A 22,310-nucleotide genomic window follows, 5' to 3' on the forward strand; every position below is an offset into this window, starting at 1 on the left:
AATGTAAATAATATGTGAAAATATTATTCGTGTAAGTTTCGTGTGTCACAAAGACGTTTCGGGCAATTAAAGTCAAGTACGTTTAGTCATGGTAACATGTAAATGTAATAACATACATTTGTTTAATCACACGTATTAATAATAATAATAATTATTAATAAATAAACGTTGGAAAATCCAAGGTTGTTACATTACCCACCTGTTAAAGAAAATTTCGTCCCGAAATTTAAGCTGAGGTAGATGGAGGAGTCGGGAAAAGGTGAGGATACTTCTGCATCATTTGATCCTCTCGCTCAGGTCCTCGTTGGGCATTCCATCGCACTTGGACGATCGGAATCTTGTTGCGTTTCAAAGTTTTGATCTCACGATCCATAATTTCAACAGGTTCTTCCACAAAGTGAAGTTTGTCGTCAATCGTAAGTTCTTCCAGTGGTATGATAAGTTCCGGTGCCGCAAGGCACTTCTTCAAGTTTGACACATGGAAGGTAGGATGAACTGAGCTCAATTGTGCTGGTAGATCCAAACGGTATGCAACGGGTCCAACACGTTCCAAGATTTCAAAAAGACCAATGTATCGTGGGTTCAACTTTCCACGTTTTCCAAAACGAATCACACCTTTCCAAGGTGCAACCTTCAACATTACACGATCACCAACGTTGAATTCAAAGTCCTTACGTTTAAGATCGGCATACCTCTTCTGACGATCGCGGGCAGTCTTAAGTCTAGCTTGAATCTGAGCAATCTTCTTTTTGGTTTCATGGACTACCTCGGGTCCGGTGATTTGCTTTTCGCCTACTTCGGCCCAACAAATAGGATATCGGCACTTGCGGCCATACAATGCTTCAAAAGGTGCGGCATTAATGCTAGAGTGATAACTGTTGTTGTACGAGAATTCGGCTAACGGCAAATGCCTTTCCTAGGCCTTTCCAAAATCAATAACACATGCACGCAACATGTCCTCCAAGGTCTGAATTGTTCGTTCACTTTGCCCGTCGGTCTGTGGATGATAAGCAGTACTCATGTCAAGACGAGTTCCCATGGCTTCTTGCAAAGAACGCCAAAATCTAGAAGCAAAACGGGGATCGCGATCGGAGATGATCGATAAAGGTACACCATGACGAGATACGACCTCTTTGATGTATAATTGAGCAAGTCTTTCCATCGTATCAGTTTCCTTCATCGCTAGGAAGTGTGCAGATTTGGTAAGGCGGTCAACAATAACCCAAATGGTATCGTATCCGTCCACCGTCTTCGGCAGCTTAGTAATGAAATCCATTGTTATCCGTTCCCACTTCCATTGTAGGATTTCTGGTTGTTGAAGTAAACCAGAAGGTCTCTGATGCTCGGCTTTAACCTTCGAGCAAGTCAAACACTTACCAACATAAGTCGCAACGTCCTTCTTAAGATTCGACCACCAATACTGTTCTTTAAGGTCGTGGTACATTTTGCCCGCTCCAGGGTGAATCGAATATCTTGATTTGTGTGCTTCATCAAGTATGAGGTTCCGTAGATCTCCATAACAAGGTACCCAAATTCTTCCGGCATAACATCGGAGTCCAGACTCCCTAACCTCGAATCGAGAGACAAGTATGTTCAAATGTTCATGAGATATGTTCTCCTCCTTGAGAGCCTCATCTTGGGCTACTCTGATCTAGTTGTTGAGGTTCAAATGGATGGTGATGTTCAGAGCCCTAACACGAAGAGGTGTCGTCCTCTCCTTTCGGCTTAAAGCGTCAGCTACAACATTGGCCTTGCCAGGATGATAACGGAGTTCACAATCGTAGTCATTGAGTGTCTCGATCCATCAACGCTGTCTCATATTCAGTTGCTTCTGATCAAAGATGTGCTGGAGACTCTTGTGATCGGTGAAGATAGTGCTCTTAGTTCCATACAAATAATGTCTCCACAATTTAAGCACAAAGACAACGACTCCAAGTTCAAGATCGTGAGTAGTGTAGTTCCGCTCGTGAATCTTCAATTGGCGGGAGGCATAGGCAATAACCTTTGATCGTTGCATTAGTACACAACCAAAACCACTCTTCGAAGCATCGCAATAAATAACAAAGTCGTCACTGCCCTCAGGAAGTGATAGGATAGGAGCGGTGGTTAACTTCTTCTTCAAAGTTTGGAATGCTGATTCGTGTGCGGGTTCCCAAATGAACTTCTTGCCCTTGTGAGTCAGCGCGGTCAAGGGACGCGCAATCAGAGAAAATCCTTCAATGAACCTTCGGTAGTAACCGGCGAGACCTAGAAATTGGCGAATATGCGTTGGAGTAGTGGGGGTCTCCCACTTGCTGATGGCTTCAATCTTGGCTGGATCAACTTTGATACCCTGGTCGCTCACAACATGACCCAGAAATTGAACTTCCTTCAACCAAAATTCACACTTGGAGAATTTGGCGTAAAGTTGCTCTTGTCTCAAGAGTTCAAGCACAAGTCGGAGGTGTTGCTCATGTTCTTCTTCGCTCTTAGAGTAGATGAGGATATCATCTATGAAGACGATAACAAACTTATCCAAGTATGGCTTGCAGACACGATTCATGAGATCCATGAACACGGCAGGTGCATTTGTCAAACCGAATGGCATCACGAGAAACTCATAATGACCATAACGGGTCCTGAATGCAGTTTTCATCACGTCACTTTCCTTCACCCTCAACTGGTGATAACCAGATCGCAAATCGATCTTTGAGTAAACGCTCGATCCTTGTAGTTGATCAAAAAGATCATCAATTCGTGGAAGAGGATACCGATTCTTGATGGTCAATTTGTTGAGTTCACGGTAGTCGATACACATACGGAAGGATCCATCCTTCTTCTTTACAAACAACACAGGTGCGCCCCAAGGTGATAAACTTGGTTGAATAAATCCACGGTCAAGTAGTTCTTGTAGTTGGCTTTGTAATTCTTGCATCTCGTAAGGTGCGAGTCTATAAGGTGCGCGAGCTACAGGTGCAGCTCCTGGCACTAAGTCGATCTGAAACTCTACGGCTCTCGGCGGTGGTAATCCAGGCAATTCCTCTGGGAAGACATCGGAAAATTCGTTCACAATTCGAACGTCGTTCACGCTCTTCACCTCAGTTTCTACTGCTTTCACATGTGCTAGGACAGCAAAACGTCCCTTCTTCATAATCTTTTGCGCTTTCACGCAACTAATGAGGTTCAACTTCGAGGTACATCTCTCCCCATAGATCACCAGTGGTTCGCCATCTCCTTGTGGTATGCGAAGTGATTTATCTCCACAGATAATATCGGCCCTTATCTTGCTCAACCAATCCATACCAACGATCACGTCAAAACTTCTCAGTTTGATGGGTATCAAATCAATTTCGAAATCTGCACCAGCTATGTTGATAATAGCTCCACGACTAATATGGTCAACCTTTTCAAGTTTTTCATTGGCGACCTCGACAAGCATACTCTCTTTTAACGGGACTAATGACCAATTAATCTTATCGCAAAAATGTCTACATACATAACTTCTATCCGCACCAGTATCAAACAAGACAGAAGCTAAAAGATTGTTGATTTTGAATATACCTGTCACCAAGTCGGGGTTTTCGCGTGCGTCCCTTGCATTAACATTGAAAGCTCTAGCGCGGGGTGGTCCGCCATATTTTCTTTTGTTTGGACACGCATTTCTGAAATGACCCGTCTGCCCGCATTCATAACACTTCTTCGGCCCGTTGGTGTTTGGCTTCCCATTCAAAGTGGTGACCTTGCAGTCTTTTCCAACATGCCCAGACCGTTGGTACTTCTCGCAGACAACATTGCAATACCCAGTGTGGTGTTTGTAACACATCTTGCATTGAGGTAGGGTTCCCTTGTAGTTCGAGTTGGAGTTGGTGTTGTTGTTGGGGTTGGGGTTTTCACCGTTGTTGTTTCCTCTGAAACCCTCATGTCGTTTCGCCGGGTTCTGTTCATAGTTCCTTCCCCTATTGTTGTTGCTGTGGTTATCCCAATTGCGCTTCTCACTAGTACCCGCTTTAGATTTAGTTTTCTCCGGTTCATCGATGGTTATTTGATTCATCAAAGTATGCGCCATGCGCATCGCTTCGGGAACATTCGGTGGTTTGGACGATGTGACGTTTCCTTTGATGGACTTAGGGAGTCCCCAGAAGTATCTCTCCATACGCTTGAATTTCGGGGTGACCATTGTCAGACACATCAGAGCTAGTTCCAAAAATCTCCTGTTGTAACCATCAAGGTCGTTCCCAACGGCCTTTAACTGCATGAATTCCATCTCCATCTTTTGTATTTCGGTTCTCGTACAATACTCATCAATCATTGCAGCTTTGAATTCCTCCCATGGCGTAGCATACGCCTCATCGATACCTTTCGCTTGAGCTAACGTGTTCCACCATGTTAGTGCACCGTCAGATAGCGTGCAAGATGCAAACTTGGTCTTATTGTCCTCCGAACAGTTGCTAACTCGGAATACTGATTCAATTTTCTCGAACCATCTGGTGAGACCAACCGGTCCCTCGGTTCCACTGAAGTTATGTGGTTTGCAGCTCTGGAATTCCTTGTAAGTACACCCATTTCGAACGGGTGGGATAACCGGTGGTGGTGGCGGTGGAGCTTGGAGGTTTCTTTCTGCTAGGGCTGCGGCTACACGTTCTTGGATCATCTCTTCAATTTGAGCAGCAGTAGGTTTGCACCATCGACCGTTGCCATCATATAATTTCCCAATTCGCTTGTGGGTGCCGATGTTCGTGTACGCTTGGTAGCGTCTTCACGTACTAAGTTAAAAAGACTTATATTGAGGTCTCGGGCCCTTCGAGAAGATGATGAGGCCGCCCTTTGATCAACAATTGGGTTTGCTTGTCGACCATATTTTGTTGCATAAATACCAAACATTCTCTCAAAAACGTCATTAAATTCGTGTACTTGGTTATTTAGATAGCTTGGTTGGTTTTCTTCGGGACCATACGTACAGTCAAAGTTGCTATATATTGTTGTCATCAATCGTTCCACCCCATTAAAATTTAACCGTGGGTCAAGTGCGGCCGCACATAAAAATACCTTAGGTATCGCTCCAAAATATTTTTTTGGTTTTTTCTTATATGAAAAATGGCTTGTCTAAAAAGAATATTATTTGAGTGTGCAAATTCGCATATTTTTTCCGTCATTATATAAAATTGTTGTAAAACTAGTACGCTAGTTGGGTAATAAACACCCGATAATTTTGTCGTCGCTTCTTTAAAAACTTGTAAAAAACTTGTTAATGATTCCAAGTCATCCCATTCTTGGGGTGATATTAGTTCCGAAAATCCATTTCTAAGTAGTCTATTATTAAAACCGATTAACGTATCTTTTTGATGTAAAATATTTTCGAACATTAAACAAGTAGAATTCCATCTAGTATTATTATCAAAATAAGGACCTAACCAAGTGCCATTACAATTTTTAACGAACTTTTTATAGTTATGATGTCGTTGGTTGCTCGTACGATAAATCGTTACTAATAATCTTCTAAATTTGCTTTTTAAATCGCTACAAAACGCTAAACAATCTTGAATTCCCAAGTTTATGATATGAGCAACACAACGTGTATGAATAAATGCACCATCTAAAATCGGTTTAATTGCTATTTTTAACATATCAATGGCCGCATCATTATTAGACGCATTATTTAGCGAAATTGTAAGAACTTTATCCATTAAATTATATTCTTTTAAAGTGTCTTGTACGGATTTTCTTATATTAGTACCGTTATGCGGATAAGCAAATATTTTAAAATCGATAACCCGTTTCATTAAAACCACGAATCGGGATGAAACCAATGAGCGGTAACGGCTAAATAAGAATTTGTCGTTCCATGTGGTGCGCTCTAAACATCACAAGTTATAGAAACACTATATTTATATGTTCGAAAACCTTTAATTATATCATTTTTAGCCTTTTTCCATAATTTAAAGGCGTCACGTCTTAAGGTAATACGATTTACATTGTTATATCGCGGTTGTAGTCGATCACGAATTAACGCCGTAAGCCTTGGATTGTCGAAGTGGTTGAAAGGAAGCCCTTGTTGAATGACGAACCTTGACAAATCTTGCCTAAGAGCTTCGGCATCGTATACAAAAAGCGTACCATCCGGACGAATTATTTGTTGTGTTGGGTCTCCGTTTCCTTTACAACTTTTTTCAAGATGTTTTCTTAATATAGTATTACCCGTAATACCAAGGAACTTCGAACATTGTATACAACGAGCTCTTTCTTGACTATCTTTCATTTCACACAATTCAAATCTTGACCAAACGTCACCTTTTCGACTAGTACTTTTAATGCTTTTAACATCGTCGATGGTGTAACCTTTTGAAGAGGTTCCAACCGAAGCGGAACCGGTAGCGGAAGCTTGTGAATTATCCATTATAGAGGATAATTAAGTAAAGTTTAGAGCGTAATTAGAGAATAGAGAGTAATTTTTTGTTGGTGTGTTTTCAACCTCAACACCTAACATCTATTTATACTACAAAAACAATTCAAATGAATACAAAAAAAAAAAAAAAAGGTGATACAAGTACAAACTGGCAACGGCTAGAATTAATACACAAAAAAAAAAGTGATACAACTACAAACGGATAATATGCAAGAGTGGCCCCACACTCCAAGTCTCCAAAGTCCAACAATAATATATCCGGATATAAGAGTGATACAAAGTCCAAAAGTTACTTTTCATGATATTTGAAAATATCCGGATAAATCCGGTTCCAAAAATATCCGGATAAAATCCGGTTTTTATCCGGTTTCTTTATTGATCCATGTCCGGTTCTGTCCGGTTCGGGTCCCACCGGATCGGATTTTTTAGATCCGGTTTTTCTTGTATCCGGTCCCGGATCGGTTTTCGGATCGGATTTGATTTTTTGCGCACCTCTACACTAAGCTACCATCGCGAGGACCGTGTAATTGGAGAAGGGATAATGCTGGAAATATGTGACTACACCCAATTATCAAGTGACCCAATTATCAAGTGACCCAATAATCCCACCAAAATGATGTATTAAACGAAAAAGTCGAAAGTAAACGTAAAGGTAGAATGACAATCAAGTCCATAAGGCCCAAAGAAACAGGCCCTACGTTATACATATGATGTAAATCTTGAGCAGAAAGAGTATACTTGAACAAAATATCATATACATTCATTGTTTGCAAGAACGGTGCTCATGGCGCGACAAATAGGCAACGAGCAAAACTTTGTGTGAACATATTAACAAGACAAGACATACCCGGAAACTACATTACGATTCAAAGTTACATCTAAAGAGAGAAGAGTATAAACTCATTACACTTTTAAAGAACAAGATCATAATCCGCATTGACTTATACGTACTAAAAAGGTTTTCGTCGTCATCCAGGGCCCGCCAGATTTAGGCCCAAACTAACCTTTGTTATGAATCTTCATAATGGTGATCCGTCTCATCAAAAATTTCCTCCTACATCGTCAAATAAAAAATAACATCGTCAAATACACAATTCTAGGAATATTTAAGGGTGTATTAGAGAAGTATAATGATCCGTATACCACCAAATATTTTTAAAATATTTTTAGAGGGTTGTACAGTACAACATTATAATGCATGTTTAGTGGTGTACGGATCATCATCCGATTTATCAAGATTTACCTGCAAGAGCTCTTCGATTACATCTTCCATTGTTATTATACCAACTGCTTCTTCATCATGGACCGGAAGTGGGTTTCCGTCTATATCTAAGATATCTGAATACATTTCTTTATTCCATTTTTTACTGCTGAAATTGCCTTTAAACGAGTTGTTTCCTTTTCCCGGGAAACTCTTCAACTGCTTCAGTGATCTTTTCGTCTTTAAACTCTTCTCGAGAGGAGTTTTATAATCTCCATCAACGTCAACACGCACATCCCTCACATCTTTCTCTAATGATTTCATGTGGGGAGATATAATTAGATAATTATATTAAAACAATCTTTAAAGGAGCTGTAGAGGTGGTAATTTCGACCGATTTACTCATGAATGGGTTGATAAGGACATGTAAAGATTTGATTAGATATAGGTCAAGACAGGTAAGCTTTAATGCATAAAACCACCCTAGATCTTTTATTCAAAGATTAAACTTTTATTAGAATAATGTAATTTTCTGATCATATTATATACTTATCATTTAAATTAAATTAACAGAAAGTTTGAACAAAAAGTGTTCCCAGTCTATCCAACCCGTAGCAAGAATACCCATTTCTACAATCGACTCAAACACGTTTTGACCCGTTACCCAAGACTCCATTTTGCCACCTCTAGTATTAAGCATAAGGGCTTACCAGATAAAGGGGTTTTCGAACCGGGCTGATCTGTTTTACTATTCATGCACTGTCTAACAACAACAGCCATGTGACTGTGACCTTTCTGAAATTCGTTCAAGATGTCATATAATGGAAGAGACTCTGCAACCCTACATGAAAATATGGCTTAAATTAATTAATTTATTACTAAAAGTCAATGTTGGTCAACGCCCAAGACCTTTACAGCCTTGAATAATAGATGAAGGTACCAGGTAAAACATTTACTTTAAATTTTTAAACATACTTTGGGATCCTGCGAATGGTAACATTCTTAACGGGGACTTCCTCGTCTGTTTGGATGGTCAACAGATTTTTAACCTGAAATAACATGAACAGAAGACCATATTAGATATCTTATATACCAAAATATTACACATAGAGGCATCATTTTATTCATTTGTTAGTATATGATGAAGATTTCAAATAACAGTTACCAGAATAAGTCCAATTATATTTGTTGGTTGCTCATAGTACACAGGTATCCTGCTATGACCTTTCTCCAAGATTATATTCATCAAATCCCTATATCATACCAAAACACGTTCTATAAAATCACTGAAGTTCAAAATACATATTTAAAAAAAATGTAAAATGCTTGTTAAACTTGATGAAGGTATAAAGCACCTGTCAAGTTTTGCATTAATATCAATTGTGAAGGTGTCTGATATAGGAGTCATAGCATCACTTGCAGTTTTATCTGACAGTTCAAGTGCTCCTGCAATTATTGTCGTCTCATCATGTGTTAATTCTCCACCTTTTCCAGCCTGTTTGCAGGGGTAAAACCGTAAAATCATGAAACTTGAAAAGGAAGAACAAATCAAAAGGCACCAGGCACATACCTCGTTACCATGAAAGTTTACAAGTGTTTTTAACTCTGCTCTCCGAAATAAAGCAACGTGTTCATGGCCCAGCAAATAGTCAAGTAACTGATTGATTTGGAATATAAAGTCAAATACACAAGTCCCAAAATTGTTTTATAATTTACTAGAAAAGTCAATAATGCAGTAAACAAGATAAATCACCTTGCTTATAGGATACGCAACAGGAAAACAAACGAAAACAAGAACACGCACAAACGGAGATACAGTTGCACCAATCGCCAGTCCATGCCTTGCACAAACAGATTGTGGTATGATCTATAAAGAAGAGTGTATACCAATCATTTGACCAAATAAAGAATTTTGGTTTGAGCAAAAACAGAGGTTAATATGTATTTATGAAACATAGATTGTTACTTACCTCACCAAACAGAAGTATTAATGTGACTGAGATAAGAATAGCACCCCAAGCTGTGACCAGACTGTCCAGGAAAATCGGGAGGGCCTAATAATATGATAACCGTTGCAAACTTAAACTACTTCTATAAATCATTTAAATCCATATTTAAGCAAAATAGTTATAAAATTACTTCCATTGCAGCAGCATTGCATATTAGAAGTGTGCATAGCAACAGATGCTGATTTTTGACAACCGGCAGTATCTTCTCTGTTGACACAGATAATTAAAAATTAATTAACAGTAGTGACATTTGAAGCACCCAGTCATTAACTTCATATAAGCATAAATTTATGAGCAGACTTGCAATAGCATATATTAACTTATGTATTCTGGTTTGGTTCATGTACATACACATACAATACAAATTAACAATATAGTGTCCACATAAATTTACAGCTATAAAACTCAGGGACCAAGTTGTACCCTGTATACATTGGTAGCCCAAAATAAAGTGAAAAAAGAAGCCATATACTAGAGCAATAAAAAGAGTGATAAGACAGACAGAAAAATATCCAAATCCATATAATTTACCAGAAAACCGGATGCAAGTACATATATACCAGGGTGATAGAATCGAATTTGAAGAACATTGTTATTTTCACTCGTATAACATACATACAATTCCAATTCATATTCCACCGTACACTGATACCAATACCCAAAAGATTACTGATAGCAACCCAAACGCCACCAAATACAACACCCCAAGTGTACATACTAACATACATGTCTCTTTCTTTCACTTTCGGAAAGTAGTAATCAACTCTCTCTTTCGCTCTTTAACCTATTCTAGCTGATTTAATACCATACCATTAAAATTTCACATCAACAAAATCTTAATTATCATGATCAAATAATGATATATGCACATTACTGTACAGAACAAAAAACCAACAGCACCAACAATAAGAAACCATCAGTATGGTGCAGGGAACACAAACAGCTTATATCCATACCCATAGCTTAAGCTTATAGCTTACATATACTAAAAAACAGAGTCACACTGTGTATAAATCTTATCCTATCAGTTTTAAAAGAATACAATCTCAAATGTTTTCTATAACCTGAAATTCCATATAATTATAAGCATTTCACAATCACAATATTTAATGAAAACACAGGATTTAATATTTAATATAAAATCAAAACAAGAGAATAAATAATTAAAACAATACCTGCATATTTACGATCATTAGGAGTGCCAGATTTAGCAAGAACTTCAAGATCAACAAGGCTCATAGACATGAGCCCTAGAGTAAGTCCAGACATTAAGCCAGCAAACAAAACTAGCATCAATATTATTCCTATATGTATAAAAAATTCAGATTCACAACATCTGTATTCCACCGCCATAACAACTAAACTAAACTCAATTCAATTCTTGTTTTTCTACTGAAACTAATTTGATCGCATCAAAAACCCTAATTCTCTACCTATCAGATTATATTAATAATTAATTAATCAATGGATTGAGAAGTAAATGTGAGAGAAATTATAAGAATGAGAGTTGAGAAAGAGGAACAAGCGGTGAGAGCGTGATGACATGATTTTTGTTGATTTGATGATGAGTTGAGTGAGGAGGAAGGGGGAATCGTGTGGATTTTGAGGGATTTGGGTATAATAATGATTCTATAATTGCTGTATTGGATAGTGACACTGCCACCTCATATGACCGACTTTGGTTATTATTTTTTAAACGAAGAAATTGTATTTTTTTTTTTTTTCTCATTATTATCCTTTTCTCTCCTTTTAAATCTACTTTCTAATTCAACTAATTATCAAATTAAATATTATTAATTTTTTATAACGGAAATTATAGGATCGAATCATCTCATTTGTCACCCACACACGCGTTAGGAAAAAACTCCTCGCATCTAATCGCGCAAAGCGTACCCGGAATGTTCTCGGTTAATTGTTTGATCCACACAGAGTGAAGGTATACCAGAGGCACAACATAAAAAAAAAGACTTTTTTGCTCCGTTGTTCCTTCAAATATACACGAAATTGCAATCCGAGTCCCTCAAGTTTTTTTTTGATTTTCGAGTCCTTAAAATTGCAAAATTTTGCAATCCGAGTCCCTCCGTCTAACTTCCGTCTAAATTGGCCGTTAACCTTTGACATGTGCCATGCATGTGAGGGTAAAATTGTCTTTTTACTCTTTTTTTTGACTTTTTTGCTTCGTTGGTCCTTCGTTTATACACAAAATTGCAATTCGAGTCCCTCAACTTTTTAATTCAAATTTTTATCTATTTTTTTATCTTTAATTCATACACAAAGTTGCGGTTGAAAACAGAGTTGGTGTAGGAGACGGTGACGGAGAACGAAATACTGAAGAAGGAGATGAGAGATGATGATGATAAAAAGTCGAATCAAAGATAAAAAGTATGAATTAAAGATAAAAAAACAGATAAAAATTCGAATTAAACAGTGGAGGGACTCGAATTGCAATTTTGTGTATAAACGAAGGACCAACGAAGCAAAAAAGTCAAAGAAAAGAGTAAAAAGACGATTTTACCCTCACATGCATGGCACATGTCAAAGGTTCACGGCCAATTTAGACGGAAGTTAGACGGAGGGACTCGGATTGCAAAATTTTGCAATTTTAAGGACTCGAAAATCCAAAAAAAAACTTGAGGGACTCGGATTGCAATTTCGTGTATATTTGAAGGACCAACGGAGCAAAAAAGTCAAAAACAAAAAAAACAAAAAAAACTCCCCTAAGATTTGACCCTGCACCTATTTTTTCAAGGATAAGAGTCTAGAACCAACTGAGAAATTAAATTAAATATTATACTAATAGTCACTTCAATAATGTCATTGTAATTGAGATGACTGTCGTTTTCGGTCATGCGTTCCCACTACATTTCGATCTAATTAGCTATTATTTCAATTTCTTTTTTTCGTAAAATACTTTTATACTAATAGTCACCTTGATGAATGTCGTTTCAATTGAGTTGACTGTCGTTTTCGACCATTCGTTCCCATTACTTTTTTTATATGATTAGCCAATTACTTCAATTTCTCGGTCATGGCCGCAAACGCAAGTCGTGACAAGTAAGTTTTAGGTTAGGCCAGATACGCAAGAATGGGACGACCGTTTAATGGTTGCATGTTGCGTTTTTGGTCATATCCCGGGAACGGAACGAGTGACGTCAAGGATACTCGATCATGGTCAATATCACGATAACATATATGTTGCACAACAAATGTTCGATACAGTGAGTGAATGAAGTATTTTTTTCAAAGTCACGTACAACTGAAGCTCAAATGATAATACACATATTTAATTCGTATCAAATAAGCCTTATTTGTATAAGTGTCGATTGAGTCGACAGCAAGTGTCAATTTATTGGCTACTTGACTGACTCTTAGAGCTTAAATTAAATTTGAGGTAGGATTTAAAACCCTTGGAAATTTGATTCTACCATTTTCATGGCGTCTCAATTTTATTTTTAATTTAATTTTTTTTAAAAATTTTTTTACCTACTTATTGGCCGGAGGTCCACTCGGAAGCAATCTCTCCATACATCGAATAGAGAGAGGGATGACTTTCTCTACTATTGAGAGTCTTTTCACTCTGGGTGGAGAAATGACTTGTCTTTATTCTCGGATAGGGGAATGATTGTCTACATCTCACCTTCCTCATACACCACTTATATGGTATTGGATTTTGTTGTTGTTGTATAAGACTTACACACCTTTATCAAATAGAACATAAAAAGAAATCGAAAGTATGCGCCGTTACCGGCCAAAAACCTGACAATAGTCAAAGTCGAACCAGCTACCGGACACAAGGGTGACGTGCAAGCCACTTGAACGCTAGTCGGATAAACGAACAGCAGCAAAAGACTGACATATACACTAACTAGGCAAAAAGCGGACAAACGACAACGATGAAAGACATTAAGAAGCTAGTCGGATGGAAAGTACTGGATACAACTATAACATGAAAAATCGTGTAAAAGAATCATCCGGATGGAGAATGCCGTGAAAAACACTTGCAATTCAAATGCTGCGTTTACATGTAAGCCCTTCCATTTGGCCAAGTGTGCAGGATACCCTGTAGCCTGCACACGGATACCAAAAATATCTGTTCATTAACACATGAATGGAGTGTCTGTGCCACGTCAGCTTGAATCTTCAGGAAATTTTGTTACAATCATGAAAGGGACATGTGTCACGTCATCATTCCCTCTAACAAACGATTGACACATATAAATTCACCATTGGGTCATTCCTTACACACATAATAAAAAACACACGATTGATACACCGTTACTCTGCCAAAAGATCACCAACAGTCAATTATACTGAATTCCGATCATCATCGGAGTTCAGTTCCTCTAAGATATTGATGTACTCGATCCATATGAGTTGATTAATCTGATTGATTGTTTTACGCCCTCGTGAATTTAAATTTCGATCGAGTTTGCACAATTGTCGGAGTTAAAACAATTATCCACTTCTTTCAAAAATTAAGTAATTAGATTAGACTCCATAATTTTTACGTTTGGATCAAGTTGCAAAATTATTCTCTTATTAGGTTGATGTGAATGTGATAGAACCAAACTTCAAAAACAAAGCATGGGCGACATAATAAATGGGCCAAAATAAAAGTCAAAAACATGACACGAACATCCTCAAATTATACTATTTCATGTTTTCTGTCCTATTAGCATACTCGTATATATTTTATTTACTATAATCACATTTAATAAATAACGAGAAAAATAAATCCGCGCTTCACTGCGGGATTTTAGTCAGTTAATAATCAAGGATTTTGATCGGTTAACAGTCGGTTAATAGGACGTCTAAAAAATTTCAAAATGAAAAAGAAAGGTATAAATGTTTATTAGTGAGTTTTTTTCTTAAGTAGTACTTCATCCGCCCCATTACAAGTGTCCACTTACTTTTTGCACACAGTTTTAGAAAATTTCACTAACTTCATTTTTCACCAATCAGAAATTTTCCCTCTCCAGAATAACCTCTTCTCATTAGTTGAAATACAAAGTGGATGCTTGAAATGAGACATCCTAAAATAGAAATGTGGATACTTGTGATGGGATAGAGAGAGTAGTAATTTATGTTTTTTTATGTATAAAACATAATAATAAATATAATTATAATTACTATATAATTTATTGATAAATTTATGTGAATGAAAGTTTATGTAAAGAAAAGAGATCAATATCAATAATATTTTAATATTTAAGTCCTTTGTGTGCAGGCATATCATATGTCATGGCCAACTCATAAAGTTTTTATCGATTTCCAATTAGGGATGGCAATGACCACCCGATCCATTAGATATCCACCCGATCTACTCGGTTTGTGATGGATATGGATAATCTAAATGGATATGGATACGGATATGGATGAAACTAAATGGATATGGATATGGATATGGATGAAAAATATCATCCATGGATATATCCATTACCACCCGAAATACATATATAAATACATAAATATAGATATATGCAAACACATTTACTATTACATATACATTTACCATCACCCATACATTTTGCTTCGAAGAATATAATGAATTAACTTTGATATATTATAATAAAACACTCATATATTATCAAATAAACATACAAACTACACGTTTAATTTGTCATAGTCTATGTTTGATAGTATATTTAACGAATTGTGTTGTATTTTCGACAAAGTTTGCATATATATTTTGTTATAGTTTTTATTTATATCACACATCCGGAAATTTTATAACATTTTTTTGATATCCATTGGATATCCATTAAACCGCTTAATCCATTGGATGTGGATATGGATGGATGAAAAAAATTAAATGGATATGGATATGAATATGGATGAACAAAAACTAAATGGATATGGATATGGATATGGCCTCACCCGATCTATATCCGATCCATTGCCATCTCTATTTCCAATACTCTAAAAAAATACGAAATATTTCTCATCCTTCTTTCACCTCTCATTTACATCCTCAAATACACATTGTTGTTTTACTACTGCCTGAATAACACTAATCATCCCCATCTCCTAAATTGAAGCGACCCGTCCTAATTCATAAGGACGAATACAATAACATATGGTAACATTGCGAGGTATTTGACCTCTATACGATACATTATACAAACATTGCATTCGTTTTAAAAAGACAAACTTTCATTACATCGAAAGTTGACATGCATGCATACCATTTCATAATTTCCAAGCTATAAATGACTTAATCTATCATTTACTTAATAATAATCTTTATTGAACTCAACGACTTGAATGCAACGTCTTTTGAAATATGTCATGAATGACTCCAAGTAATATCTTTAAAATGAGCATTTGCACAGCGGAAGATTTCTTTCAATCCTGAGAATAAACATGCTTAAAAGTGTCAACCAAAAGGTTGGTGAGTTCATTAGTTTATCATCAATATTCATTTCCATCTGTCACACCCCCAAAATGGACCAGGGGTAATTGTGACCAATCATATCATAACACAGTTGTATAAGCGAGAACGACTCTAAATGAGACGTTTTATTTATTAAATAAACAGCGGAAGCATTATTCAAAGATTTACATCATAAGAGTACAGTAAATGAAAAATGTCTTAAACAAAATGATAAATATGAATGATGAACTCCATGCAAGCAGCAAAGCATACATCAATCATCTAGTAGCAAGTAGCAGCTAGCTCAATCATCACCTGAGACAAAACACGCTTAAAGTGTCAACCAAAAAGGTTGAGTGAAATTCATAGGTTTATAAATAATATCCAAAGTTTTAGACCGCAAGATTTAGTTTAAAGTTGATCAATATAGATATATCAATCTAAAAGTGTTGCTGTAGTTTGTAATATCGCTACTAAACAATTTACCCTATGACACCTTGTACTGTCAGTGTCGTGGAATCATTATTATGTAACCAAAGACCAACGGTCGAATGGTTAGAGACGTTACTCTCAATAGGCCTACTCAAAATAATTAAGTTTGCATTTAAACGTAGCAATTGATGATATTACGGTAGGAATTTAGCATGAATCAAAGCATGACAGCATAGTTAACAATTTAGTACTTGTGTCTAAGCGTAAAACAGTTATTAAGCAAGCATGTGTCTCACCCCAAAAGTTATAAAACAGTTATGAAACAGTAAAAAGTGGGGCTATGAAGTTCACCTTAGTAGCACAAAAGAGTATTCCACGAAAGAATTGAACGGAAGGACGTGACCGAGATCTCAACCTAGAGATAGAACGTATGATCAGACATTGCCTAACAGACAATAGTATATAGTACTATATTGATAGTAATTGTTCACTAAAGAATTTCCATTCTCGGAAGGTTACTATTTATGGAAAGTTTCCACTTATAGTAATTTTCCAATTTTAGAAAGTTCGGGTTAATCTTTAGCAAGACGTTGTACAACTTTACTCAAACTTCGTTGCTATAAAATAAGTCAGGAATGACCAGATGTAACCGGGGGCCCAGGACTCTTGACCAGAATCTAAGTCATGGCATTCGAGATCCACAAGCTTACCCATAAATGACAACCTAGACATCATTCACTTACGACCGTGAGTAGCGATGAAGTTTACATGAATTATACATTATCTTTGATTAACCTTCACCTTAGGTGTATACACACAACGAATTATTAATGTACTTAATAATTATATATGTGATAATATAACCTAAGTATTATTTAATATTTAGTTATTATACCTTAGTATGTCTTATATATATTAAATATAATTACCTTTAAATAAATACCTAAATTACTTCAAAAATAATAGTATTTTATTAATCGAACATTATTCAAAAATGTCTAAATAATAAATTAAATATCTAAAAATTACATACATAATTTTTATAGTCTTAGTTAATCATATAGATTAGTAGAAAAATTTAAGAAAACGTTTTTATTATATTTTTGTATTTATTTTTGTTTTTACCCTTAATGTATTCACAAAACAATTTTAATTCTACATAATTACTAAATAAACCCAAATAATTATTTTTATAATTTTTATAAGTTTCTATCAGTCTAATAACCTGTAGAAAAATATTTAAAAAATACTTTTTATTATTTTATATTATTCTTAATTTACCTTCGAATTACATAATAATAGAGTTTAATTATATAATAAATACCAATTCGACCCAAGTAATTATTTTTATAATTGTTTCAGATCTATATAAGTTTTACAAACTCAGAAAAAAATTATATATATTTTATTTTTGGTTAAAAGTATTTATTACGAATTTTACATTGTTTTTACGTTTAAACACTACATAATTCGTATTTAATTATAAATAATATTCCATAAATTATCAAAATTATTTTTATGCATCATAACACTTATAATACTAATTATAACATATAAACATAATTAATTTCGAATTTTACAAAGAATATACAATAAATATAAATATAAATGACAATATTGAAAAAATTTAATAAAAATAGAAAGTACCTCAAATTTTCTTCAAGGTTTTGAGAGAATAACTTAAGTTTTTGTGTTTGGCAAGAAAAAATGAATGAGGAGCCATGTATTTATAGGTAAAAAAATGGTTGGTGAAAAGAAAAAAAAATAATAAAATAAAGGTGCCAATTTTGACAAAATAATAAAAACATGTTAAAAATGTTTTTAATAAGTTTTTGTTTTTGAAAATATTTTGTCAAAATTCATGGGCTCATTATTTAATTTATAAAAAAAATCTTATTTCTTTTTATTTTTATTTTTTTTATAAGCTAAAAATATATATAATGATTAAAATAACTTATCATTTAATTATTAATTATGTTACATATAGTTTTAAATATAATACGCATTAATATTAACTAAAGTTATTTTATATAATTAGTGTAAACTTTAGTTAACAGAACGTGTCGACTAAAAATAAATATCTGATCAACGTCAAATTTAATTATATATTACGTATGGATAACAACCCTATAGGCAAATTAGTCAATTCAAGTATGAAAATGTGAGGGTTGTTATACCATCATTTTTAATAGACCACAAGATTTTCATATTCATAAACAATCTTATACTCGCAAGTGTATAAAAATCATTCATATGGGTCGAACACTTGGTAACTGAACTAACAAGGATGCATATAGAATATTCCCCGCATACTCGCAAGTATGCTATATAACGGCAATCGCAATCACCATAATAAATCGAAGTACTAAAGCATTCCAAATTCCAGAATAGGGTTTGTTAGGCCCATAGATCTATCTTTAGGATTCGCGTCAATTAGGGGCCATTTCCTTAATTCTTAGGTTACCAGACTTGAAGGGGCGATATTCGATTTCGATAATCCAACCATATAATGTAGTTTTGATTACTTGTGTCTATTTCGTCAAACATTTATAAAAGCAGCGCATGTATTCTCAGTCTCAAAAATATATATTGCAAAAGTATTTAAAAAGGGAGCAAATGAAACTCACAATACTGTATTTCGTAGTAAAAATACATATGTCGTCATTGAACAAGTGTAGGGTTAGCCTCGGATTCACGAACCTATAATAATTATATATATTTATATGTTGGTCAATATCTGTCTAACAATTTAGGTCAAGTCATACTGTATCACAATCCTAATGCTCGAGATTATCATGCAAGAGTCAACAGAAGTCAACTTGACCCAAAATGACTTTCAAAATCTATACATGTTTGTTATATAATTTAAATATAGTCGTTATATGTATTTATATATATTTATCAGATTTTATTAGAGTAATTAATACAAGTCATTTATTAATAAAATTTATATTAAAATTTATATATTATAAAAATATATTTTTTATATATCTCAAGTAATAAAATTTATTAAATTCACTTAATATCATAAAAATATAGTGGTATGTATTATTAATGTAATTATATTACGTGTGGTAAGAATATCTTTGTATCACATATTTATTTGATAAAATAATATTGATAATAATAATAATGAGTAAAAGTTGTATTATTTTGTAGTAATAATAATAATTATTATTATTCTACTAATAATAACAATAACAATATTTATATTTACTAATGATGATATTAATTATAATAAAATGATTATTCTAATCATGATAATTTTAATAATAACGATACTTTTTATTATTAACTGTAATAATAATAATAATATTTTATAAAAATAATAATTCCATTCAAAATGATAATTTTTAACAATAATAATACTAAAATGATAATAATAATGATATTTAATAATAACAATGATATTTCTATTAAAATCATAATTTTAATAAAAATGATAGTTTTAATATTAATGATACTTTTAATAATAATAACGATAAAAATAATAAAATGATAGTTTTGATAAAAATATTAAATATTTTAATAATAATAATTAATAATAATTAATAATAATAATAATAATAATAATAATAATAATAATAATAATAATAATAATAATAATATTGATTATTAGATAATAATAATAATGACGATAACGATAACGATAACAATAATAATAATCATTTTAACAATAATACTTAAAATTATAGATAATTCAATTGACGATATCTTTTAATCCGTTTATCGAAATCATACGCTTTCTAAATGAAAAGTTATTAATCTTTCGCCAGCTTTCCAATGACATGTATATCATATACCTTATCTTAGTAGCATATGTATCAAATTCATAATTCATCAAAACTATCTAACGACGAAATTAAGCATACAAGCATGCATAATCATATATACTCGAGCACTAGTCAGGGATACACTATTAATATATAAAAGATAGGATATGAATGCTCACGTATCAATATTGAGATTCAATATTGCAGGAAAGTACGTAGACGCAACGGAGATGATAAACACTAGATTTTACCTCACGTGCTATACCCCTGAATCATACCCATAACCTCCATAGCTATAACCCATAATTCCAAAGCTTAAACTCGTTTTGAAAACATGCGAGCAGAACCTCGTCATAGTATTTTATGTAAAACTTATAATATTAATACTAATACTAACCCTTGTAATAATAATAATAATATTAAGTTTAATAATAATAATAATAATAATAATAATAATAATAATAATAATAATAATAATAATAATAATAATAATAATAATATATAAGAGAGAGTAGAGAGACGGTTGAGTGAATGAAATGAATCAGAATTGAACTCGATCGAAATATAAGAAGTTGGCCTCACCAACCACACCATGCTATCGCATGGGTGTGTGGGCATCTTGCCATGCGATCGCATGGCTTGATGTTCCAACCCATGTTCGACCAATCCAACCTGCCGACAATTTTATTTATTATTTTTATATTTATTTATTTAATTTATATAAATTATTATATATTATATTATATTATATTTACGTGCATAATTAAATTGTAATTTTCGTTCCAATGACTTGTACGTTTATGCTCGACTTATGTCCCGGTTCCGGTTTCTCGAACAAAGTTTCGTACGCTTAGAAAGCTTGCACTTTTCGTTACGTGACTCGTACTCTTACCAAAATATAGACTAAAATCATTGATAAACTATATTACACGCGGTGTAACTTATACATTTGAGTGTTTTGGTCATTTGCTTCTATAAATCAACTTTTCATTGTTTATTAAAATATATTTAATAATATATTTAAAACATTACTTAAATCAAAACGTTTTATAACTATATTATTATTACATATATATATATATATATATATATATATATATATATATATATATATATATATATATATATATATATATATATATATATATATATATATATATATATATATATCTTCATTTAGAAAATATTATTTATATATAACTGGAATATTTATTTAATATAATATTTAGTTTTTCAAAACTAATTGTATTTTAAAGTCCGTTTTATATAATTTAAACTCGTTTAAATAATAGAAGTTTTATATCAATAATTTTTTTAGTATTATGAAAACTAAATAGTTAATTTACCAAGGGTCACGAGGCAATCACTGTAAAGTATGCTTTTGAAAATTAAACGGGAATCTCCACAACTTTTGACTAACTCTCATTAATTGACACTTTATTCCAATTTGTAAAATCACTTTACCAATTATTCCGAATATCGTTAAAAATGAAAGGTTTCCTAAATCAAAGTGGACCTCTCAACAGAGACACGTAAATCATGTCATAATGAATCTTGATAACTCAATCATTTGATATCATCTTCTAATTCCATCGATAAACGTATTGAAACAAATACGTTCATGTAAAGTATTATTTATTTAATACTTTGTTAACATTTTCAAGTTATAATATATATACATATATATACATATATAATCATATCCATTTATATAATGGTTCGTAAATCGTCGAAATTTGGTCGAGGCTAAATGAATGTATGAACATAGTTAAAAAAATTTGAGATTTAACTTAACAAGCTTTGCTTATCGTGTCGGAATAATATAAAGATAAAGTTTAAATTTGGTCGGAAATTTCCGGGTTGTCACATAAATACCACCGTCAACGTCGTCGCAACCGTCAACGCCGTCGCCACCGTCAAACACCATCCCTTTACAACAGCGGAAACACCACCGTCACGCCCACCACTAAAGTCCACCTTCAACAGAAACCTATAGATCTACACACAAAAATCATTTTCTAACCCTGTTCGGCAGCGGCTAATCAGAAACTCACAACAACGTGCATCGACGTCATCACCACCAAAACCAACGCCGATAGAACCACCAAGAAATATATTACTCTGTTATAGATATGGGTTT

At 33.8% G+C, this 22,310-nt stretch overlaps 1 protein-coding gene across 1 annotated transcript; it reads right to left on the reverse strand.

Moving 5' to 3' along the window:
• Positions 1-7,079: 7,079 nt before the first annotated feature.
• On the reverse strand, positions 7,080-11,178 carry LOC139873047 (DUF21 domain-containing protein At4g33700-like). Its single transcript, XM_071860979.1, has 11 exons — positions 10,768-11,178; positions 9,723-9,799; positions 9,554-9,637; positions 9,337-9,450; positions 9,154-9,240; positions 8,939-9,078; positions 8,749-8,836; positions 8,559-8,632; positions 8,294-8,424; positions 7,626-7,894; positions 7,080-7,436 (listed from the first exon to the last, which is right to left on the reverse strand). Exons 1-11 carry the CDS (start codon positions 10,943-10,945, stop codon positions 7,392-7,394), a joined length of 1,287 nt encoding a protein of 428 aa, XP_071717080.1. The 5' UTR covers positions 10,946-11,178; the 3' UTR covers positions 7,080-7,391.
• Between the last annotated feature and the right edge of the window lie 11,132 nt (positions 11,179-22,310).

The sequence above is a fragment of the Rutidosis leptorrhynchoides genome, chromosome 10 (genome assembly GCF_046630445.1).
Source record: "Rutidosis leptorrhynchoides isolate AG116_Rl617_1_P2 chromosome 10, CSIRO_AGI_Rlap_v1, whole genome shotgun sequence".
NCBI classification, from domain to species: domain Eukaryota; kingdom Viridiplantae; phylum Streptophyta; class Magnoliopsida; order Asterales; family Asteraceae; genus Rutidosis; species Rutidosis leptorrhynchoides.

Excerpts from the sequence above, each read along its gene's own strand:
- LOC139873047 (XM_071860979.1), bottom strand. The coding sequence starts at position 10,945 with ATGGCGGTGGAATACAGATGTTGTGAATCTGAATTTTTTATACATATA. Across the intron at positions 8,633-8,748 it reads ATATAATTGGACTTATTCTG|GTTAAAAATCTGTTGACCAT; the intron begins GTAACTGTTATT and ends ATGTTATTTCAG. Across the intron at positions 7,437-7,625 it reads TAATCGAAGAGCTCTTGCAG|GAGGAAATTTTTGATGAGAC; the intron begins GTAAATCTTGAT and ends TTGACGATGTAG.